Raw genomic sequence first — 16,118 nt, 5'->3', positions numbered from 1 at the left:
CTCGACATTGTGGAAATAATTCTGTTCTTTGGTTTTTGATTTTTATTGCACATTTGTTTTCTGTGTACATACATTTTATTAAGTCATACACCTTACCACCAAGCCCACTTTGGAGAATTTTGTAGAATAGCCCTTCGTGCCAAATAGAATCAAATGCTTTTTTAAAGTCAACAAAGCAAGCAAAGATTTTGCCATCTTTTTTTTAGGTGGACGTGTTTATTAATTACTGTGTGTAAGGTGTGTGTATATATGGTCAGTAGTGCGATGGTTAGGGAGAAAGCCAATTTGACATTTACTTATTACATTTTTTTCTTGAAGAAAGATTTGAATTCTTGAATTCAAAATGCTACAGAAAACCTTTCCCAAGTTACTGTTTACGCAAATTCCCCTGTAATTATTGGGGTATGATTTGTCTCCACTTTTGTGGATAGGGGAGATGAGGCCCTGGTTCCAGACATCAGGGAAGCAGCCAGAAGTTAAAACCATGTTCAACAATTTAAGCACATCATTTTGCAACTCAGGTGTGCTGTTTTTCAGCATTTCATTTCTGATGTTGTCTAGACCACACGCCTTCTTTGATTTAATAGATTTGAGGTTTTCATTTAGTTCTTGTTGGGTTATTGGGTAATCTAGTGGATTTTGGTTGTTTTTAATGACTGATTCAAGGATGTTAAATGTTTCTTTAATTTCTAATTGGTTCCGTTGTAAGTCTTTTTTTGGGATGTTTTTGTACAGATTATCAAAATACGTTTTCCAAATTCCTACATCTTGTATGGCTAATTCCTGTGGCTTTGTTGTGCTTAAATTTATGTTGTAGAGTTTATTGGGCTGTTTTTTTGAATGAGTATTGCCGGTTAATTTCTTCAGAAACACGTTGATCTGACTGTGATCTGACAATGGTGTCTGTGGTCTGACAGTGAATGCACTAATGGAGGAGGGGTCAATGTCAGTGATGGCATAATCGACTACACTTGTCCCAAGAGCTGAGCAGTAAGTAAACTGACCTAAAGAGTCCCCTCTGATTCTACCATTAAGCATGTACAGGCCTAAGGCTCGACAGAGATACACTAACTCCTTCCCATTTTTGTTCAGTATTTGGTCAGGACTGTTTCTATTATTTATAATAGGGCTACTGTACAAGGAGGGGTGTCCAAATATGTGGTGGTTACCTCCCGCATCCATGTAGTCAGGCTCAGAACCTGTTCTTGCATTGAAATCTCCACAAAGAAGCACTTTACCCTCTGCCTGAAATGTAATGATTTCTGTGTGGAGATTGTCAAAAAACTGAACATCATAATATGGTGAATCTGAAGGAGGAGCATAAGCTGCACATACGTATACATCATTGTCACAGTAGATTGTACCTTTGTTGAGTTTTAGCCAAATGTGACTGGTACCTTTTTTCATTTCATTCAGTGCTAAGTCCTGCTTATGCCAAATGATGATTCCACCTGAGTCTCGGCCCCGTTTAACATTTTTATGTTTGATTGATGGTAGTAAACTTTCTCTATAGCCTGAGGGACACTGAGTATCTATGTCTCCACGACACCATGTTTCCAGTAGGATTATGATGTCCTGTCCCTTGATGTTTTTAATCAATTCTGGATTTTTTGTTTTATAACCAAAATGTGAAGAGTATAGGCCCTGGATATTCCAAGAGCTGATAGTTAATGATCTCATTTATAATAAGTGATATTCACTGGTTTGAGTAAAGTACATTGAAAAAAAAAACTAAATAATAATACATACATACATACATACATACATACATACATACATACATACATACATACATACATACATACATACATACATACATACATACATACATACATACATACATACATACATACATACATACATACATACATACATACATACATACATTACTATAATACCGGTGCCAATAAAATTAAGAATAGTTGTAAACAAATGAAGAAGAATGGAATAAGATTGCACAAAAAATAAGTACAATGCAATCTGCAACCGTGTGTGTGTGTGTGTGTGTGTGTGTGTGTGTGTGTGTGTGTGTGTGTGTGTGTGTGTGTGTGTGTGTGTGTGTGTGTGTGTGAATTACAGGGTCTGTCTAGCTCAGTAGTCTGCATATTAGTTGCAGTAGACTGCATCATGTGGTGTACTTCTCTGAAGGACAGTGTTCTGTCCGACCCTGGAGTAGTGATCAGAGCTGTGTTGTGATGGGCCTGGTCCAGTAGAGCTGTGTTGTGATGGGCCAGGTCCAGTAGAGCTGTGTTGTGATTGGTCAGGTCCAGTAGAGCTGTGTTGTGATGGGCCAGGTCTAGTAGAGCTGTGTTGTGATGGGCCTGGTCCAGTAGAGCTGTGTTGTGATGGGCCAGGTCCAGTAGAGCTGTGTTGTGATTGGTCAGGTCCAGTAGAGCTGTGTTGTGATGGGCCAGGTCTAGTAGAGCTGTGTTGTGATGGGTCAGGTCTAGTAGAGCTGTGTTGTGATGGGCCAGGTCCAGTAGAGCTGTGTTGTGATGGGCCAGGTCTAGTAGAGCTGTGTTGTGATGGGCCAGGTCTAGTAGAGCTGTATTGTGATGGGCCAGGTCTAGTAGAGCTGTGTTGTGATGGGCCAGGTCTAGTAGAGCTGTGTTGTGATGGGCCAGGTCTAGTAGAGCTGTGTTGTGATGGGCCAGGTCCAGTAGAGCTGTGTTGTGATTGGTCAGGTCTAGTAGAGCTTTGTTGTGATGGGCCAGGTCTAGTAGAGCTGTGTTGTGATGGGTCAGGTCTAGTAGAGCTGTGTTGGGATGGGCCAGGTCTAGTAGAGCTGTGTTGTGATGGGCCAGGTCTAGTAGAGCTGTGTTGTGATGGGCCAGGTCTAGTAGAGCTGTGTTGTGATGGGCCAGGTCCAGTAGAGCTGTGTTGTGATTGGTCAGGTCTAGTAGAGCTGTGTTGTGATGGGTCAGGTCTAGTAGAGCTGTGTTGTGATGGGCCAGGTCTGGTAGAGCTGTGTTGTGATGGGCCAGGTCTAGTAGAGCTGTGTTGTGATGGGCCAGGTCTAGTAGAGCTTTGTTGTGATGGGCCAGGTCTAGTAGAGCTGTGTTGTGATGGGTCAGGTCTAGTAGAGCTGTGTTGGGATGGGCCAGGTCCAGTAGAGCTGTGTTGTGATGGGCCAGGGCTAGTAGAGCTGTGTTGTGATGGGCCTGGTCTAGTAGAGCTGTGTTGTGATGGGACGGGTCTAGTCGTGCTGTCCTGAGGCGGGTCTGGTCTGGTAAATCTGTGTTGTGATGGGCCTGGTCTAGTAGAGCTGTGTTGTGATGGGACGGGTCTAGTCGTGCTGTCCTTAGGTGGGTCTGGTCTGGTAAATCTGTGTTGTGATGGGCCTGGTCTAGTAGAGCTGTGTTGTGATGGGTCTGGTCTAGTAGAGCTGTGTTGTGATGGGTCTGGTCTGGTAAATCTGTGTTGTGATGGGCCTGGTCTAGTAGAGCTGTGCTGTAATAAGCTGTGTCTGGCTCTTTTCTCCTGGGGATGGTGGAGGTACTGTTGTTTCAGAATGTGGGGCGGGGGGCCTCTGTTGCTGAGGTGATGGGTGTGTGGGTCCCTGCCAAGTGTTGCATCTTTTAGGACCTTGGCAAAGGTTCTGATCCTGTCCTGATCCAGATGTACATTATGGTATAAGTGTTGACATGTCAGAGTGGGGTGGTGAGCCGTTCTGACGTTGAGCAGTGAGGCAGTCCACAGTGATCTGTTGATTTATTTTGTTGATCAACTGTCCTGGGAAGTCATTTCTTGGTAGGAGGGTGGACACAACTATATTGGTTGTTGAGAACATAGCCTGTGCCCGTTCTGCCACTCTTCTCATTGCCCCAGATACATTTTCACCTTTGGCATGAAGGTGGTTTGTGCCAGTGTGGATGATGATGTTGTCAGGGATGTCAAGCCTGGTCTGACTGAGTAGCTGCATTGCGCTGTCAGTTGTAGGACACCAGAACTTATACACCTGGTGTCTAGGGAATCATCTTTCCTGGACTAAGAACATCCCATTTGAATCAATAAGGATTTCAGTTGTGGGTGATTATCTGGGTGGAGCAGACTGGGAGACTGGTATTCTGACCTGGGCTGGAGCAGACTGGGAGACTGGTATTCTGACCTGGGATGGAGCAGACTGGGAGGCTGGTATTCTGACCTGGGATGGAGCAGACAGGGTGGCTGGTTGGCTGACCTGGGCTGGAGCAGACTGAGAGGCTGGTAGGTTGACCTGGGCTGGAGCAGACAGGGTGGCTGGTTGGCTGACCTGGGCTGGAGCAGACTGAGAGGCTGGTAGGTTGACCTGGGCTGGAGCACACTGTGCTGGAGCAGACTGGGAAGCAGGTAGGCTGATATGGGCTAGAGCGGACTGGGACGCTGCTTGGCTGATCTGGGCTGGAGCAGACTGGTAGGATGGTGCAGTGTCATCAGGCTGTGTGGTGGAGGCCATGCTGGTCTCAGGTTCTGCTTGTGTTATGCCAAGCTGGTCGACATGTTCTCTAGATGCAGAGGACATAATGACTCGCTGGTGGTTGAGGGTGTCAATGTACCTCTCTCTTTGTTCTAGCTCCTCTCTTGTTGTGCTCAGATGGTCTCTGAGGTCATCATTTGTCTGACTCAGTTTGTCCATTCTGCTTTCTAATTTAGCAATAGATGCTCTGCTCTCCTCCCTGAACTGTTTCATCTCTTCTTTTAGTTTTTGGACAGTGTCCTCCTCTTGAAGCTTGTTCTCTCTGAGTTCTATGACCTCTGCTTCGACTAGAGAGAGGGTGTTGTGGAAACGTTGCATAGCAGGTGTTCTTGGTGTTGTAGGCCTGTTCTTGGCTCTGTCTGCTGCAGGTGAGGTAGGTGGAGGGACACTGAGGGCTTCTTGCTGGGTCACAGAGACCGTTGGGGCCTGTTTTTCTCCATCATCTCCCTCCTTGACTTTTTCCTCAGTTTCTGAGATGATTTCAGCTTCTGCTTTTAGAGTAGCAAACCTATTCTCAAAAGCCTGGAGGCTTGAATCATTGCCTTGTATCAATACAGTTCCATTATTATATAAATTTACTGTTTGATACGTGTTGCTCTGGTCAGCTTCTTCAAAAATGCTGATCTGACATCCTTGGCTGATGCCTCTCTTTTTTGATAAAGGGAAATGGTTGCAAATAACCCTTTTTCATATGTGCCCTCGTTTGGTATTAAAAATTTAATTTGCTCTTGTTTTGCAACTGGTAAGATCTGCAAACAGGCATTCATGGTTCTGTCCCATCAACAAACCTTTGAAACTTTTCTTAGCTTTCTCTGTTTGGATGTCTGGTGGGTAAACAATTTCCATAGCAACGCTGGTGATGTTGGCTACAATGTTGCAATAGAAGCGTTGTTTCTTGTATTATTGTCTCTTGTGTCTTTAGATGACTGTTTCACTTTGATGTCCTTTTTCTTCTGTCCTTATTTTGTCTTTCTTTTCTTCTGTTAACTAGATATTCTTTGTTATTCTTTGTTAGCTAGCTAGCTTCTTCCAGGAGAGTCCCTAGCAACTGCTTAGCAACTAGTAAACAATTCAGCTAGCTAAGATAACTGTACAATTTTATGAAAAATAGTATCTTTTTCAAAAGCCCATCTTCTTTGTTTGTTGCTTGTTTTGTCTCCTATTCAGTCTTGCAGTTTTCTTTAGCTTTTTTCCGATGTACTTCACTCTAAAAACCATGTAAATTTCAATATTTGTAGGAGCTCATTTTTTCAGCAGCTGCTGCTCAATTTGGAACTCCGGAACCTGTCTCTCTCTCTGTCTCTCTCTGTCTCTCTCTCTGTCTCTCTCTGTCTCTCTCTCTCTCTCTCTCTCTCTGTCTGTCTGTCTCTGTCTTTCTGTTTCTCTCTCTCTGTCTGTCTCTCTCTCTGTCTCTCTCGCTCTGTCTCTCTCTCTCTCTCTCTTTTTCACATCCCTCTCTCTCTCTCTCTCTTTTTCACATCTCTCTCTCTCTCTCTCTCTCTCTCTCTCACTTTTTCACATCTCTCTCTCTCACTCTCTCTCTCTTTTTTCACATCCCACTCTCTCTCTCTCTCTCTTTTTCACATCCCTCTCTCTCTCTCTTTCACATCCCTCTCTCTCTCTCTGTCTCTCTCTCTGAAGGTACAACTCACAGATGCTCTCTGGCAGCAGAACAGACATGTCAAGTGTCTTCCTGTCATGAAGACACTTGACGTGTGTGCCTGTAGAAGTGTGTGTGTGCTCGTACCTGTGTGTGTGTGTCAGTGTGTGTGTTTGTACCTGTGTGTGTTTATATGTGTGTTTGCTGTAGTGGGACCATCCATCATCTCAGGGCTTGACAGGACGCGGTGACCCTAGTTGCCGTGGCAGCAAGGTAGCCATGGCACCTGGCTGTGACACAACAGGTTGCGTGTGATTGGTGGAGCCAGCGGTTTTCATCCAGGTCCTCTTTAACATAAGGGCTTTAAAGTCACACTGAGGTGATCCATGGCTGTTAAAGACTTAATGGCCAGCGAGCAGCTGCCAGTATCCCAGACAGCCCCAGACAGCTGCCAGTATCCCAGACAGCCCCAGATGTGCGGTTGGACTGAGTTTCATTCCAGAACAGGTTGCTTGCCTCCCTTTCAGACAGACTGACAGACATAAACTGAACTCAGCCCCAAGGTGATCAGGTAGTCTTAGGAACAGACAAATAAACCTGGTCTATCCACTTTGGCCAACTTTGTCCTCACCACCCACCCAATCCTGCACTGTTTCTATAAAACCTCCAGCCTCAGCTAGATGGAGCAGGGGGAGACTGCATGGCTGAAGAGGTCTGTCTGGGAAAGGGGAACACCTCGTCAACTGAATGCGTTCAACTGAAATTTGTCTTCCGCATTTAACCCAACTCCTCTGAATCAGAGAGGTGCAGGGGGCTACCTCAATCGACATCCACGTCGTCGTTACCCAGGGAACAGTTGTTGTTGGGGGTTAAAGGTCAAACGGCAGATGTTTCCACCTTGGCGGCTCAGGGATTCAAACCAGCAACCTTTCGATTACTGGCCCAACAATCTTAACCACTAGGCTACCTGCCTAGGAGCAGGGGGAGACTGCATGGCTGAAAAGGGGGACTGGTGTACTGTTAGTCTGGATGGATGTAACAGCATTACAATAACACAAGACTGAGTCCACTCCATCAACAGACCTGGGGAAGAAAGGTCTGTGTGTGTGTGTGTGTGTGTGTGTGTGTGTGTGTGTGTGTGTGTGTGTGTGTGTGTGTGTGTGTGTGTGTGTGTGTGTGTGTGTGTGTGTGTGTGTGTGTGTGTGTGTGTGTGCATGCGTGTCTGTGCGCGAGTGCCTGTGTGTGTGTTTCGTCGGGGTTCTATGTCATTAGTTTGAGTCACTGTGGTTATGTGGCAATGTGACTCACAGTTCTGCAGTGCCAATGGTCACTGCCAGAGTTAGTCTCAGCCAATACCTTGGTCTATTAGCATTACAATTAAGCAATGATTCACACCCTTAGCGGCTAGCTGTTAGCTTTGTTGCAGCTAGCTAGCCGTTAGCTTCCCTCTCTGCGGCTCTATGCTGTCAGTGGCTAGCTGTTAGCTTTGCAGCAGCTAGCTAGCCGTTAGCTTCCCTCTCTGCGTCTCTATGCAGTCAGTGGCTAGCTTTTAGCCTTCTAGCAGCTAGCTAGCCATTAGCTTCCCTCTCTGCAGCCCAATGCTTTCAGTGGCTAGCTTTTAGCTTTGTAGCAGCTAGCTAGCTGTTAGCGTTCCTCTCTCTGCAGTCAAGGTCAGTCGTCATCCCCCTCTGGAGCTTAGCAGGCGTGTCACTGGGTGACAAAAGCCAGTAAGATGTAGGGAGATAGGGGAGCAAAACGCTGAGAAACACACTTTTATAAAAGCTCAGAGACAAATTGGCTGTGGCACATGGGAGAGAGACAGAGACAGAGGGAGAAAGATAGCGAGAGGGGGGGAGAGGGAGAGAGAGACAGAGAAAGAGAGAGGGAGGGAGGGCGGGAGGGAGAGAGGAGACAGGGAGGGAGGGAGGGAGGGAGGGAGACAGGGAGGGAGACAGGGACGGAGTCAGGGAGGGAGGGAGGGAGGGAGGGAGGGAGGGAGAGAGAGAGACAGGGAGGGAGGGAGGGAGGGCGGGAGGGTTGGAAGAGAGAGAGAGACAGAGAGGGAGGGAGGGCGGGAGGGTTGGAGGGAGAGAGAGACAGAGAGGGAGGGAGGGCGGGAGGGTTGGAGGGAGAGAGAGACAGAGAGGGAGGGAGGGTGGGAGGGTTGGAGGGAGAGAGAGACAGAGAGGGAGGGAGGGAGGGCGGGAGGGTTGGAGGGAGAGAGAGACAGAGAGGGAGGGAGGGAGGGTGGGAGGGTTGGAGGGAGAGAGAGACAGAGACAGAGAGGGAGGGAGGGCGGGAGGGTTGGAGGGAGAGAGAGACAGAGAGGGAGGAAGGGCGGGAGGGTTGGAGGGAGAGAGAGACAGAGAGGGAGGAAGGGCGGGAGGGTTGGAGGGAGAGAGAGACAGAGAGGGAGGAAGGGCGGGAGGGTTGGAGGGAGAGAGGGAGGGAGGGAGGGAGGGAGGGAGGGAGGGAGGGAGGGAGGGAGGCAGGGAGGGAGGGAGGGGGGGGAGGGTTGGAGGGAGAGAGAGACAGAGAGGGAGGGAGGGCGGGAGGGTTGGAGGGAGAGAGAGAGAGAGGGAGGGGGAGGGGGAGGGAGAGAGGGAGGAAGGGAGGGTTAGAGGGAGAGAGGGAGGGAGGGAGGGAGGGAGGGAGGGAGGGAGGGAGGGAGAGGGAGGGAGGGCGGGAGGGAGAGAGAGACAGAGAGGGAGGGAGGGCGGGAGGGTTGGAGGGAGAGAGAGACAGAGAGGGAGGAAGGGCGGGAGGGTTGGAGGGAGAGAGGGATGGAGGGAGGGAGGGAGGGCGGAAGGGAGAGAGAGACAGAGAGGGAGGGAGGGTTGGAGGGAGAGAGAGACAGAGAGGGAGGGAGGGCGGGAGGGTTAGAGGGAGAGAGAGACAGAGAGGGAGGGAGGGCGGGAGGGTTAGAGGGAGGGAGGGAGGGAGGGAGGGCGGGAGGGAGAGAGAGACAGAGAGGGAGGGGACTGCTACTCCAGACTCAGAGCTCACAGATGGTGAGGCTATTAGGTCTTTCATCAGAACCAGGCTAGGGCCGGGACGATACCCGTGTGTGTGTGTGTGTGTGTGTGTGTGTGTGTGTGTGTGTGTGTGTGTCCAACCAGTAGCAACTGCCTTCTCCTCTTTTGTTTCCTTAAACACACGAGCCTGTGTATTGATTATATCCATTACAGAAACGTTGAAGGCTGTCGATAGAGTTACCATTCACTTGATCATTTTATAATATGAATTGTTGATCTTATCCAGGTCTTCTCCTCCCTAACCTCTTCCTCTCTCTATCTCCCCTCAGCCTGAGGAGTTGGAGAGTGTCCACACACACAATTTCAAGCTTAAGCCATTCAAGAAAGTCAAGAGCTGTGATGTATGTCAGCAGGCCATCACCAAGGATGGGCTCATCTGTAAAGGTGAGTGACTGGATGTCTCTCTCTCTCTCTCTCTCTCTCTCTCTCTCTCTCTCTCTGCCATGTTTTTGACCACGAGCCATACCCCCATACCTACTCTATCCATTTCTCCATTTGTCAACTTCTCTCTCCCTCTATCCACCCGTCCTTCTCTCTCTCCCTCTCTCTCCCTCTATCCTCCCTCCCTCTCTCTTTCCCTCTCTCCCCCTCTAGCCTCCCCTCCTTCTCTCTCTCCCTCTCACTCTCTCTATCCTCCCCCTCTCTGTCTCTCTCTCTCTCTCTCTTATGAAAAGCTACCTCTTTCCCACAGAGAGCAGTTGACAAACCTCCGTCCAGTAAGCCCAGAAGCAGTCGAGGGGAGTCTGGTCTGGGCTCAGTTTGAGGGCTTTGGCAGAGGCTTTGCTGTTAAAATTAGCCTTGCTGCTGCTGCTGCATTAGCCCAGATAAGAGAGGGAGAAATAAAGAGGGAGAGATTGGTTGGTGTAGAGAGGGGGAGAGGGGATGAGAGAGAGAGAGAGAACGAGAGAGAGCGAAAGAGAGATTAGGAAATTATGCTGCGACAAATATTGTATATTATGATCTTTGCTGGTAACATCCTCTGGATCTTTCTAAGCTGTCAGAGCTGCCAGTGTTTCCAAACAAAAGGCTAGAGTCACATGATCCTCGGAGCATTCTGCAGCCTCTTCCTGTCGCCGTCTGTGGTTGCCAGGAAGTGTTGCTATGGCCCCTCACAATGGGAGCCATCCTCCACTGACGCAGGGTGGCGTGTGGCCAGAGACAGAGAGACATGCGCACACACACACACACACACGCACGCACACACACATACACACACGAGACAAGTAAGGATGAATGTCTACGTTTTCTGCATATACAATAGAACTAGATAAACAGTCAAACCCCCATTAAATATACTGCTGCAATATAGCAAAGCATTTTCTACCCAGCGTCTCAATATGACTAGCGCCATCTGTTGGCCGTAAAGAGTCTGTGTGTTTAATATTCCTATAATAAGCCTGTATGTTTGCTTTACACTCAGTCAGGCTCAATGTGCAATGCAGTCCTTAGGATTTCATTATAGCCTTGTCAGCAGTAGACTACTATATCCTGGATTGGTGATGAGTACCTGGGGAACACACACACACACACAACACACACACAGTATGCACACACAGCATGTACACACAGCATGCATGCATGCACACACAAGCGCAAACAGGCACACACACACACACGCAGGCACACACAGACACACACTCCACCTGGGGACCACCTGAGCTGGTGGTAGGAAGCAGGTGTCAAAGGTCATCACATGGCCACATCACTTCACAACATGGCCTAGGTCACCCCCTGCCCACACACACTGCTAAGAGAGGACACACGCGTGCTTGCAGCCTTACGCGCACACACTAACCATCAACTATGTATCAAGTAAATATAATGACCTGCAATCATACTTGTACAATCTTAAACAACAACCGACATGTGTATGACATTGATGCACCTAATAAAATGTACTAATTGATCATGTTTCTAAGCAGTTTCTAGGCAGAATAGTGGGACTGTGATGTTGACTGCATCCTGCCACATGGGGGCAGCACAGAGGTCTTTAACAGCCCAGGGAAGGTTGCCAGGTCTGACCCCTGTAGCTCCTCTTAATTCCATCTCTCCTATAAAAGCCCTGCTCTCCTAACAAGGTAAAGAGCTGGCCTTTTCCCACCCAATATGGCAGTCATCTGAGGCTAATGCAGCCTCACAGGAGTGTGTTTATACCTGTGTGTGTGTGTGTGTGTGTGTGTGTGTGTGTGTGTGTGTGTGTGTGTGTGTGTGTGTGTGTGTGTGTGTGTGTGTGTGTGTGTGTGTGTGTGTGTGTGTGTGTGTGTGTGTGTGTGTATCTGTGTGTGTGTGTATCTGGGTGTGTGTGTGTGTGTATCTGTGTGTGTGTGTGTGTGTGTGTGGTGTGGGTGTGTGTTGTGTGTGTGTGTGTGTGTGTGTGTGTGTGTGTGTGTGTGTGTGTGTGTGTGTGTGTGTGTGTGTCTGTGTGTGTATCTCTTGTGTGTGTGTGTGTGTGTGTGTGTGTGTGTATCTCTCTCTCTCTGTGTGTGTGTGTGTGGTTATTCAGGACAGTTCCAACAGGTAGCAGCGTCTGAGAGAAAGCCAAGTCCTCAGGTCAGAGAGAATGGAATAGTATCTGGTTCAACATGTGACCTTAAACTAACACCATGTTTTCTGCTGTCTTTCAGTGTGCAAGCTGGGCATCCATAAGAAGTGTGAGGTGAAGGTAAGGAAGCCATGGAATCTTTTCTATTTTAATATCCTTGGGCTCCAGGGGAGAGTCAGAGGGGTGGTATTTTGGCAGAGCCAAACAAATGGAACCAAAAAGGAAATGTTGTGTTTGTTAGGAGGCAGCAGTCATCTCAGAGAGGCAGCTGTGCCTGTTTCACCCTGGCAGCACGTGTTTTGTAGCACACACGGACACACATGCACGCACACAGACACACACTCACTCGTACACGCACGCACACAGATACACATTCACTCACACACACAAACACACGCGCACGCAAACACACACACACAAACCCAGCCCTTGCCCCCATCCTCCTGGAAGCAAGTGACGATGCCGTGGAAGAGGAAGAACACATGGAGAGAGGGAAGGAGAGAGAGAAAGAGAAGGGAACGGCGGAGGAGGAAAACGTCAGAGAGCTAGATTATTTTGGTTTTCAGATTTGTAACTACGGAGGTGGTAACTGAAGAGGAGCTCTGTCTCTTTCTCTCTCCCTCACACCCGCCTGGCAGCCGAGACTACAATGGTAGTGCTGCTTTGAGTGGATGAGAGTACCAAGCTTGTTGGACCATCTAATGCCACCTCCGTACCCCCCTGTCCCCCCACCTCCGTCCCTCCGTCCCTCCTTACCTCCTGTTAACGATAGGTTGCGACACACGCAAGGGTTCCCACCCCTAGGGAGTGATTGGGTCGCCCCTGTTCAATCTCCCCCCCCCATCGCCCAAATCTCCCTTCAGAAACTATACCACACATGAATCAGTGTGCTTATTCATCGAAGGGTTACTAGAGAAACCAGAGTTTTGTATTCCCCAAACATCCTGAAGAAAATGAGATCAATGAGGCATTGAGTCAAAGATAGAAGGACAACAGTCAGTGAAACCTGGAATCATTCATATCCTTATAGTGGTATGTTCTACGGAGGAATTCAAGGGCTAGTTTGTGAAAACAAACTCACAATGTGTTCATAGTCCAAATTACAGGTTGGGACTAATGATCCCTGTGTAGGACCTCTGCATACACTCTTAGAAAAGCAGCCGATATCTAGAATCAATAAGGGTTTTTCGGCTGTCCCCATAGGATAACACTTTGAAGACACAGACCTGGGATCAGCATACCGTCCTCATGATCATAACCTTAGCAATTAGAAGGGACAATTTAAAACTGAGCTTAGAGCAGTGCTCTGCGTAGTCGTTATCTTTACAGCAAGTTGCTTGCTTGCCGAACTGAACTATGTATCCTGTAGAGGCTGCAGTGAGAGACTCACAGGCAAAGGTTGGCTGGCTGTTAATGTTAGGTTAATGGGTAACATTGAATCTCTGAGATGACTTTGTCCCTGAAGAAAATAGCCATACCATATCACAGTAAGAGGAAAGAGATAGAAAGTGAGAGAGAGAGACCGTGTGAGAGAGAGAGAGACGAGAGAGAGAACAAAATAGAGAGAGAAAGAGAGAAAGAGAGAGAGAGAGAAAGAGAGAGAGAGCAAAAGAGAGAATCAAGGGTGAGAGTGAGAAGGAGAGAAGGAGAGAGAAAGACAAATGGAGAGAGAAAAAAGGAGATAAAGATAGACTGTTTAAAAGAGAGATGCTGAAATCAGTACAGTCCTTTAGCTAACTAACCGGAGCCAAACAGATTCTAATCATAGATCTTGGAAAGAACTGAGTGTTTGAGCACGGTGGATTTCATCAACAATTACAGTCCCTTGGACTGACTTTATCCCTTTAATTCTGTTACTGCCCTTATCCCTGTGTTGGCTTAGCTAAGGCAAAACATTTATGTTAGCTTAATCCGCTGAAATGACCGCTAGATGAAAATAAATGGAACACAATGTTGTGTAGGCGCGCTCATCGTCTCAGACCGTAAACCACGGAAAAGCAAATAGCCTTAATGCAAACATGACTGTGGACTAAGGCTGATGCCCATGCTTTCTTTAGCTGACTCGATGTTGACCTTGTTCAGTAAACATGTCATGAAATACGAGGCTTTCTGTGATCAGGAAGACTTGAGGAGTGCTTATGCTAATCTTCAGCGTTTCTTCTATCTTGATGTATACACAGTGTCCTGAGACTACGGCTTTCATTTACATTCTCTCCTCATTTCACAACAATGTTATCTCGCTCTCATTTCACAACATTGCTGTAACATCTCTGCAACATTCCTCTAACTTTGAACGGTAATAGAAAAGCAATGAAGAGCTGCTGCATGTCCCTCAGTTTAAGAGAGACGTACCAGAACAGAACATCTGAACAACTCCACAGACAATGAATAACCCAGTAGATACCCTTTAGCTACACTGTGACAGGCAGACAGGGACTAATCGCCATGCTATCCCCCCCCCATAGTTATAACTTGGATTAATATGTTTTCCTTTCCCTTTAAACACAAACCAACCGACTGTCTATCCATTGATCTATGTTGTTGAAACCGCAAAGGCGCTCTGGTTTCGGTCGTAGTGACTCGTTCCTGACCATCCATGTTTTGGGGGTGAGGGCTGTGTTGTTCTGCTGCTATAGACAGAGGAACTGTGGTGACCCTTCGGTGTTTGTTATGGTTGTCGATGTGTAGGTGGTTGGTATGGAGTGTGTTATGTTGTGGTCTGGGGGTTTGACAGAGCTGGAGATGAGGCTGAAAGGCTTGGAGACAGTAGCTGTGCACGGCCCCAAAAAGGCGGTCACGTCTTGGGGCCTCAAAGTGCAGTCATTTCTCTCTTTTGTTGGCTTTGTGGCCCACAACTTTAAGCCCTATGAATTCTCATGTGACCCACCAACAAATTCAAAAAACATGTTTCAAGCCGCAACCCATTCCTAAGCTATGAGTTAAGACAGTGGTTCCCAACTAACTAGGACCTCTGGGGGTCTTGGCCTATCCACAGGGGCTACTTGAGAAGACTCATAAGACCGTTAGGTCTTCTGGTAAAATGCACACGAGGGGGTGCTTAGTAAAATTCAATTGGTGCAACAGTTACCGAAAAAGTTTGGGGACCACATAGCTAAGAGAACATGGTTTCAGACTACCAGTGGGCCCTGACCCCATCATTGGGGAATGGGAGGCTCTGCTCCAAAGCAGAGAGAGGGGACAGTGACAACAATGTGTCTTCTGTACTGCATGACCTATCATGTAATGTCCACCCAAACACAGCTGGACTGTATGTCCTACTAACCTAGCCCTGAGCTGTCTCATAGCTACTAAAACACTAGCCAAACCTCTACACTAACAAGTAGTGTATTGGCCATGCACGTTACATAGTATGCTAGTATGGATAGTATTGTGATACAGTGCAGAAGTCACTGTGGTTGTATGAGTCATGACCAGTCAATAATAGGTTTGATGAACAAACCCTCAGCTATACTGAAACCTAGTGGGTTTCCCACATCTCAGAATGACTTTCCAGCTGGCTCTGTTCCTGCTGCTTCTGAACCCCATTCCCACTGCCGTTCCCTCACTACTCTATTACTGTCCTGTCATGGAAAAGCTTTCTGGAATGCTGCTGCCGTGCTGTGGGATGTTGGGTTGGAGTCGCCAGACTTGGTTTGGCGTTGAGGGTTAGGGGAGGGAAAGGGGGAGGAGGGAGAGAAGAGAGAAAAGAGAAGGGGGGGGGTAGGTTTTGGCCATGTCTCTGGCTCGCTTTCCAACCAGACCCTGAAGCTGTCGTCTCCACTCACCCCAAACGCACTCCTCAGTCTTATTCTCAAAACATGCTGTTTTTGTGCTAAGTCTTGATGATATGCTTTGAGATATTATCGTAGTAAAACAGTTGATCTCATTGACACACACATCCTGTGTTTTTCAGTTATTTTTAGCTTGGGAAATGTTGTGAAAAGGGAGCTGTTGCTTTCCACTACACGGGGTACACAATGGTGACACAGTATACAGGTTAGCGCTCATTACCGGTTACCGCTAGCTGTTTACGTACCAGACACTGGCAGACCATTGCTGCCTGAAAAGAACCCAGTGTTCCAGTAATCAGGTCTGTAAACTTCCTCCAGTCGTCAATGCTGATAGTTGTTGGATGCAGTCCAGGGGTTTATAACGAGACGTCGAGGAAATGACTTGTGGCCGTGGTCCATGGGTGGACCAGCTAACCGACCGAGCCGAGCCGGGTGTGTGACTGTGACTGTTACTGGGCCTTCACATTGTGTTAGTGTGAGAGATGGAGCAGGGTGATGTTTTACTGCTTCTTGGAATTGTGAAGTCGACTCCACTATTGTTATGAGTTCTAAGAACCCTCGAAGGGATTCTAGTTTCCCGAGTGCCACTCTAGGGATCCATTCTGACAGCAACTAAAATACAGAGATGTTAAAAAGACCAGTGGCAAAACACTACAAATACTCAACATGGCACTTGATTCATAACAAGTTTAGG

The 16,118-nt window shown here is 47.7% G+C and overlaps 1 protein-coding gene across 21 annotated transcripts in view; it reads left to right on the top strand.

Moving 5' to 3' along the window:
• LOC106575599 (tensin) overlaps positions 1 to 16,118 on the top strand; it is a 182,448-nt gene that overhangs the window by 79,915 nt on the left and 86,415 nt on the right. For all 21 annotated transcript variants that reach the window (XM_045699130.1, XM_045699126.1, XM_045699119.1 and 18 more), the window contains exons 2-3: positions 9,361 to 9,475; positions 11,716 to 11,753. In XM_045699130.1, the coding sequence (XP_045555086.1) occupies positions 9,361 to 9,475; positions 11,716 to 11,753 (153 nt within the window). The remainder of the gene's footprint in view (positions 1 to 9,360; positions 9,476 to 11,715; positions 11,754 to 16,118) is intronic.

Source organism: Salmo salar, chromosome ssa17 (genome assembly GCF_905237065.1).
Source record: "Salmo salar chromosome ssa17, Ssal_v3.1, whole genome shotgun sequence".
Lineage (NCBI taxonomy): Eukaryota > Metazoa > Chordata > Actinopteri > Salmoniformes > Salmonidae > Salmo > Salmo salar.
Note: the sequence above shows the minus strand (reverse complement) of the source record. Positions and strands in the feature narration are given on the sequence as shown.